At 39.0% G+C, this 7405-nt stretch overlaps 1 protein-coding gene across 1 annotated transcript; it reads left to right on the top strand.

Moving 5' to 3' along the window:
- Window positions 1-780: 780 nt before the first annotated feature.
- LOC119917774 (ras-related protein Rab-4B-like) lies at window positions 781-7309 on the top strand. Its single transcript, XM_038738197.1, is given in 6 exon segments — window positions 781-976; window positions 4807-4884; window positions 5068-5070; window positions 6739-6831; window positions 6834-6852; window positions 7153-7309. Coding segments are annotated over 6 exon segments (276 nt in total). The 5' UTR covers window positions 781-960; the 3' UTR covers window positions 7220-7309.
- Window positions 7310-7405: the final 96 nt, after the last annotated feature.

Here is a 7405-nt window from a genome sequence, read left to right as displayed (position 1 = left end):
CAGACCCCCATTTAATAATATTTTCTCGTCTGATAGGATTTGGCTTTTAGAAGTTTTATTACAGAAAGTGTGACCAAAACAGTCATTGTGTTACTTGGATGGAATTACAGTGAAAATAAATTATTCTCCTTTTTGTTAAACCCTCTCAAGGACCCCCAGGGGTCCCTGGACTCCACTTTGAGAACCACTGCTCTAGAAAAGCCAGTCCTAAAGTCCCTTTATCTTTGCCTGCCATCTTGTGGCTTGCTGTTGCACATGCAGACATACAGTATATAACTTCAGAAATACAGTATCAATATGTTGAATTTTAAAACGTAATATAAATAACAGAATCATCAACACAACCTGACTGGACTAGCATTTTTCTGAATAAAAACTGCTTTGATTCAAACTCTTCCTTGCTTAGCTAAAGCTTTCTTTTCAGCACTGAAAATGACTTGACAGCAAAACAAATAGGAACCTTAGTACAAAAACCTTTTGGTATCTTTTGCTTTATTTAGAAATTGACAGCAACACATTTTTGACAGCCTTAAGAATACAAGTGCGACTTTAATGATACAGAAATGAAACAGCTAATTTGATAAAATGTTCTGTTTGATCTATATGGATGTTACCGGTATTTCTGACACATAGTCAAAAATATCAGGCATGTACAAATAACAACCCATCAAAGTTATGTGATTAAAAAGAAAACCCAACTTTTCCCACTACTTTGTCATGTTTACTCAAAATTCCTACATGGCCAACAACACGCGAAGGCAACTCTAGACGACTAATGACGTAGCACGCAGCCGCCGTACTTGGTTGTGGTCGGAGCGAAAAAGCTAGGAAGGAAAGGAAACATCTAGCATCGTAGATAAACACCCTATAGAGGTGTGAACCCATCGAACACACAGCTGTCCCAATACCACGAGAACAGTAAAAAGGCCAGCTTGAGTCCTTCATACAGCGAGGGTCAACATGTCCGAGACATACGGTACGTTTGTCCAGGGCGGAAGACTGTAATTCCACGCTTGCTAACCTAACGTTAGCTGTTAACGTTAACTTATACACTGCTGCTCCGTGGTGTGATGTGACAGACTGGCTCGTTATAGCAACGTTGCTAGTTAGCTAGCTACACGGTTAGCTTAGTTTGGCTGCCACCTCACTGTCTGTCTATGGGTTTTAATATTGATAACCAACGTTTCCTGCTGATATTTCATTCAAAGAAAGTGGTATAGTTTAAGTGCTTCGTGTGCTTGAGCTGGCGCCTCTGTCCTACGTTGGCGGAGTGCATTGCTTCCTTAAACGGGTTAGTAACGTTAGCAAACAGATGGTAATACATCTCCACGTAAAAGTTGGCCAAACTTGAGACACGAAGCTACAGTAACGTGTCGATACATGTAGAATGCGTTTGTAGACGCTGAGGTAATCTGAGCTGGGATTTCAAGCAGATTGGGTGACCTTGCAAGCTGCAAGAATGTTGCATTCAGTCTTACAGTGTTGTGTATTTTTAAGTTACTTTAGAGGTAGCTATTTGCTACTATGCTATATGAGGAAGTAAGATAGCTGTGGTTTATAATCCATTGGTTACCTGCAGATCAGCTGCTGTCAGGTGTGTCAGTGGTCTCTACCACATCTACTCCCATCCTGAAACCAAGTAGCTTCACTTCTGTCTGTACTTTCAGACAGTCTACATTACAAGTTACATTTTTTCTCAGTCGCTTTGGTACGGTTGTCCTGTCATCCTTAACATTTGCAAAACAGTTAATGCATTTCTTGAAACAATTCGTTCAGACAGAACCACAAAATGGATTACCTGCAAAAGACCAACTTGCACAAAATCCTTTGTTTATCACTCAGATTGTATTTATAAATACCTATGTCAGTGAACATGTCAGCGCTATCAGGATGACAAGTCCTTGTGTCATTGTTTACAGAAAAGATAGTCAAAAGCCTCAGCCATGTTGTCAATACAGCAATGTTCTGGAAGTAGTTTCTGATAAAAAACTATGGCTAAGGTTTTGATGACAGTGGTTGAAAATACACAAGGCTGGTGTTGTGCTCTGTCTATATATGCCTGCCAATTAAAGGTTCACTTCTGAGCTATTTTAGAGAACTTGTTGATCATTGGTAGATCTAACGCTTCACACATTCTCCTTCATTATCTCAGAGAGTATAGATTCATCTGAAAGCAATTCATCAATTCAGGACACATTTACATAAGTTTAATAGAAATGTATAGAAAAGACGAGTGGCACATTATGACAACTTGTTCAAACTTTTTGTATGTAATAACTTATGCAATGAATGAATGCCTAGAGGTTTTGGACATTTTGGAAAGACTGTTCAACAGAGAACCAGTATAATACATTTTAAACAACATGACATAAGCAATTGATAACGTAGGAAAGACCAGACAATTGTACGTAATCATTTGCATGAATGTGCCAACGCATTTGCAATTTGTTGAAAATAATAAGAAATTGCTTTTTGATGAGCACAAGTGACTAGATGATGTGGAGGTAGAACAAGGAGTTTTAAATTTTTCAATTCTGATCTGAGAAATGTACCAAAGCGGCTGAGGAAAAACTGTCTGCAAGCATTGACATTATGGCTGACCACCAGTACTACTGACTGTTATTATTATATGATGCATAAGTTCCTTTGCTTGATAGTATCAGTAGCACAATAGGCCTGACACAGTAGACCCAGTTGTTTTGAAATGGCGCACCAGCATCCTTTGTTGTACTCTCACACACGCTCTCTCTCCCAGCTGTTTCTACTTGGACCCTGTCTCCAGCATTCCCTGTATGAAAAATGTATCCCAGCAGGTAGTATTTAAGTAGTGCCAGCGCTAATGGTAGCTATAATAGCCTTTTTATTGATTTCTGTCTGTCTTCCGTGCTGTCTCCTCTCCTGGAGGGCTGGTGGTGGAATTGCCAAAAAGTATTATGAATACAATAAGTACAGGACCAGGTTAAATGTTTCATTAATTTTGTCTTTGGTCAGTATGGGACGCTTTCATTAGTTTTGCTTGTAAAGTTACTGAATGTATATAAGAAAAATAGAAAATATTTTTCTGGCAGTTTTTAAAAAGCAGTAAACTGGGAGCAGAGTTATTGTAAATTAAATTATTAGATGAAAAAATGATTTTAAAGCTAACCTATTCCCATGGTCCATGTGGCTCCATGTAGGCAATATGTGAATAGATACTAGATAATAGAAAAAAAAAACACACTTGTGTTGCTTGGCATTTATTTTGGCCATTGTTGTTACACTTGACATTTTGTGTATCATATTTTATTACTAGTGAAATTTAATCTAATCTCGGAGTACACAGATGCAGGAAGGCAACCATCTCATGCAGTGCACACGCCCTGCGCACTTTGTCAGTAGATAAAGGATACATAAACCGTAGGTAGATCTGGGCCTGCGTGTGTTAAGTGTTGTCACAGTGTACGTTAATGCAGATAACAGTGTTAGTCTGTTACCTCATGTTATTTAATATAGATGTTTAAAGAATACAAGAGCCTGAAAGGCTGCTGGTGAGAGGGTAGCACCACATTCCTCTCTCCCCATTGCTATGACACATTGACAGCTTGATTGTTGTATGCAGATCTCGCATGGGAATATGTGATGTCTAGGAAGATGTTGAAAAGCTGAGGCAAGCTTTTAAAACAGAGCTGTTAGCTTTGATTTTGTTCTGTCAGTTCTGCTGTCACGACTAGTGACAATGTGTGCTTGAGATGTAACGCTGACTGCTGTTGCAGAAGGAAACTGTAGGCTAAATGCTTGTAAGCACCTTCGCTTTGCTTTAGCAGTTCTGTTACCGTGAATTTGACCTCTAGCTTGTGTTGCCTGAGAAAACACCCGCTTCAACAAACAAAGGTGCACCATAAACTGGGCTGGCAGCGGTGGTGGGTGTTGACCGATAAAGGTGGCTCCAAGAGCACTATCATAATAAGTTTAAATGTCACACAGCAGCCAAAGATCAATTTAATCCGCTTCTGTTATTTTTTTATAACTATGGTTTCTGTTGACCTCGTGGAGCTCAATACTTACAGGATTTTCACCTGGCTGGTAATCTCACCAGTAGTCATTAATCATTTGCCAGGCCAGCACTTCTGCCAGCACAACCAGCGCTTAAAGCTTAAACCGAAATTGCACACTGTCTGACAGACTCTAAGTGAAGCAGGCTCTCTGGAGGAGAGTTTGCAATCATTATTTGCTCTTACCGTCTTGGGAAAACATCATCACTCTCGTGTTTCCTGTTTTTCTTTTACTACCTCTCTATGCATTACTCACAGACTCACTTAAGATTCTGACTCGTATACACCTTTTTATATACAGTCTATGATATACACGCACTTTTCATCTACTCAATCAGCACATGGTTTTGTATCCCATGGGTCTAGTCAAAATGGCAGCACAGCCTACGTATGTAAATGCCCCCTGCACTATCTTGGGTCACAGCACACAAAGGCTGTCTGTACTGCGGATGGCCTCGCATGTCAGGGGCCCGAGTCATTTGAGCTCTGCATCATCTGCGTGGGCTGGGTAGTATTCTCCAGAGCAAGGGCCCACTCTCCACAACATCTGCACAACCAGCTGGTTGTGGTCATTCAATCCCTGCACAAGTCGGTTAACCCAAGCTATGTTCAATAACTCTTTAGCTTTGGCTTTGCTGTAATGACATGTGTTATTATTACGTATTTGTGTCATGGAGGATCGTCTCTGAGGATGGAAACACAAAGAGCAGCAGGTTCAGATTCTCCCCTGACGTTTGTGTTTCATTGATCTCTACGTCATCTCCTCTGCTTTCAGACTTCCTGTTTAAGTTCCTGGTGATTGGCAGTGCTGGGACGGGGAAATCCTGCCTCCTCCACCAGTTTATTGAAACAAGTGTAAGTTTTCTCTCATTAAAGCCCATTAGTCACATCAGGCTTGCATAAGAGTGAAAACATAATTGTATTATTACACTCATGGTCATGAAATTAGTGCTGTTGATTTCACATGTTGTTTCATGCAACACACATCAAATAAACCCTCTCGCTCTGCTGTGAGGTTACAAAAGTTCCACTTGAGAAAGTTATTCATTGACTTGAATTGTGTGTCTGTCCAGATTCCTTACATACACAGAAGGTAATTATTGAGCCAGCAAAATATAACACATGTTTTTATACTCTGAAAAAAGTTTCTTCTCAGCCTTGAATTTTATGGGTAAATGGCAATTACATTAAAACATAACGCTTTCCATTAGGGCTGCACGATATTGGAAAAGACTAACATTGCAATATTTTATATTACGATATGAAAAAATAGAGGAATTTTCACCAGATTACTTCAAATGCTCTATTTGAAATGAAATAAGCATCCTAGAATTATTGGGTGACTTGGTAGGTCTGAAGGCTTTTGAGTGCAAACTATCCTTTCTTGAGCATTAATGCAGTAAACATATTTTTTAACTAAATGATAAAAATAAATTAAAGAGCAGCTATACACCAACCCCCTGAGTGCTTTACAGAAGTTTCTTTTCTTTTTGCAACCAAATCCACAGTTTAGGTGGTTTTCAAGTTGTTGACGACAGCTAAACACATTGTTATTGCTGGTCGCTGTGCATGCAGAGTCTGCTTGTCGCTCATTAGCAACAAACTTTGTTTATCCAAGAACCATTAAATCGGATTAAATTATGTTACATCAGACAGATTTCTTTTGTAGAAAAGTCATGAAAAATGAGAACCATGCAAGTTTTTCTTTTGTATACATCAGCAAAAAGGTTGAGGGGGTTGAGCTTATTCGACATGCTTGACATTGCATTCTTCTGCGATGTGACTATTTCGCAAGGGCACATTGCGATGGCGATGCTAAAACGATATATTGTGCAGCCCTACTTTCCATATAGTGCAATCAAAAAAACACTAATAATACCTTAAAAATTTACTTGAATATAGAACATACCTCTCTTTTTCAACAAAATCGAACATCATAAACTTCAGATTTATTGCAGGGCTGTTGGATTGCATTAAATTGCACAGGTGTCCCGTATAAACTCGTTCAGTTTGGACTTAAAAACTATAACGATGTAGAGAAGTAAGCTAGCAAGTCAGGGAGCACAGTTGAAAGTGCGCCTGTTGGTTAGATGGAAATGTGTCCTCATAATTTGTCTAGGAAAAAATGCATTATGACATTTAACGACAACAACTGTGCTGAAGTTAGGGCTGGACGATATGGCCAAAAATGTTATCACGATAAAAAGTTTCATATCTTTCAGTATCGATAATTATCACAATGTATCAAATAGTTTTTTCTTTCAAGTTTAAAGGCTGATTTATGCTCCTGAGTGAAAGTTGAAGAAACCTAATGGTTAATTGTGGTTTAAACTTTTCTTTATGGTCAACACTTGATGCCAAACAGTGGATCACATCACAAATCTGAGATAGAACATTCAAAATATTTATGATAAAATCTTTGTCAACAAATATCTTTAAGTAAATTTAATTAAAACCTTTTTCAGTCCTTTTTCCTCAACAGAATAAACATCTTAATAAGAAAAATTAAGTCCTAATTCGTGTATGTTTCAAGTGAATAAAATCAAACATTTATTGAACATTTGTTATATTGTTATTGCAAAAAATTATATTGTGATAATTATTGTTATTGTTTTATTGTCCAGCCCTAGCTGAAGTTAGTTGTTGTGCTGTGCTGTATCTCACGTTCTGTCCTTGTCCACTGTTCTCTCTTGTGTTCCTGTTACAGTTAAACAGGACTCCAACCACACCATCGGCGTGGAGTTTGGTTCCAGAGTGGTCAACGTCGGTGGAAAGACGGTCAAACTGCAAATCTGGGACACCGCGGGCAGGAGCGATTCCGGTAATAATATTCCCTGCTTTGGGTTTGGCAAACATTTTAGAAATACAAGTAAATCATGAATTATTAAGCAATCATGCTGTCCTTAGGGCACCATCCAGCTTTAAACAGTTACCCCCAGCTGCATGTGGTAATGCCACAGCCTCATACCTGTCAGCAGCTCCATTAGAGTAACTACCTGCCTGGCTGACGATGGCAGCTAAAAGCAAGAGACAGTTTCTCATTCACCTTCCCTAGCCAGATTTCACCAGCTGATATTGTGAATGCATTATTTTAACCAAGATTCCTGCGTTCTCTCCACAGTTCGGTTACACGCAGCTACTACAGAGGAGCAGCTGGGGCGCTTCTCGTCTATGATATTACCAGGTAAAACAGTCACTGCACTTACTGTCCCTCTCTATTTCTACAAATGGTGTGTTTTGTGTAACAGAATCAGAATCAGCTTTATTGCAAGGTATGTGTACACATAAGAGGAATTGACTCTGGATTGTACAATGCTCACAATGTGTTACTTATACAATAATACAGTAATAAAATCAAACACAGACTACAGTAT

The sequence above is a fragment of the Micropterus salmoides genome, unplaced genomic scaffold (genome assembly GCF_014851395.1).
Source record: "Micropterus salmoides isolate LMB-PRFRI ecotype aquatic unplaced genomic scaffold, ASM1485139v1 Ms_hic_scaffold_2203, whole genome shotgun sequence".
Lineage (NCBI taxonomy): Eukaryota > Metazoa > Chordata > Actinopteri > Centrarchiformes > Centrarchidae > Micropterus > Micropterus salmoides.
This window is presented reverse-complemented; position numbering and strand designations above follow the sequence as displayed.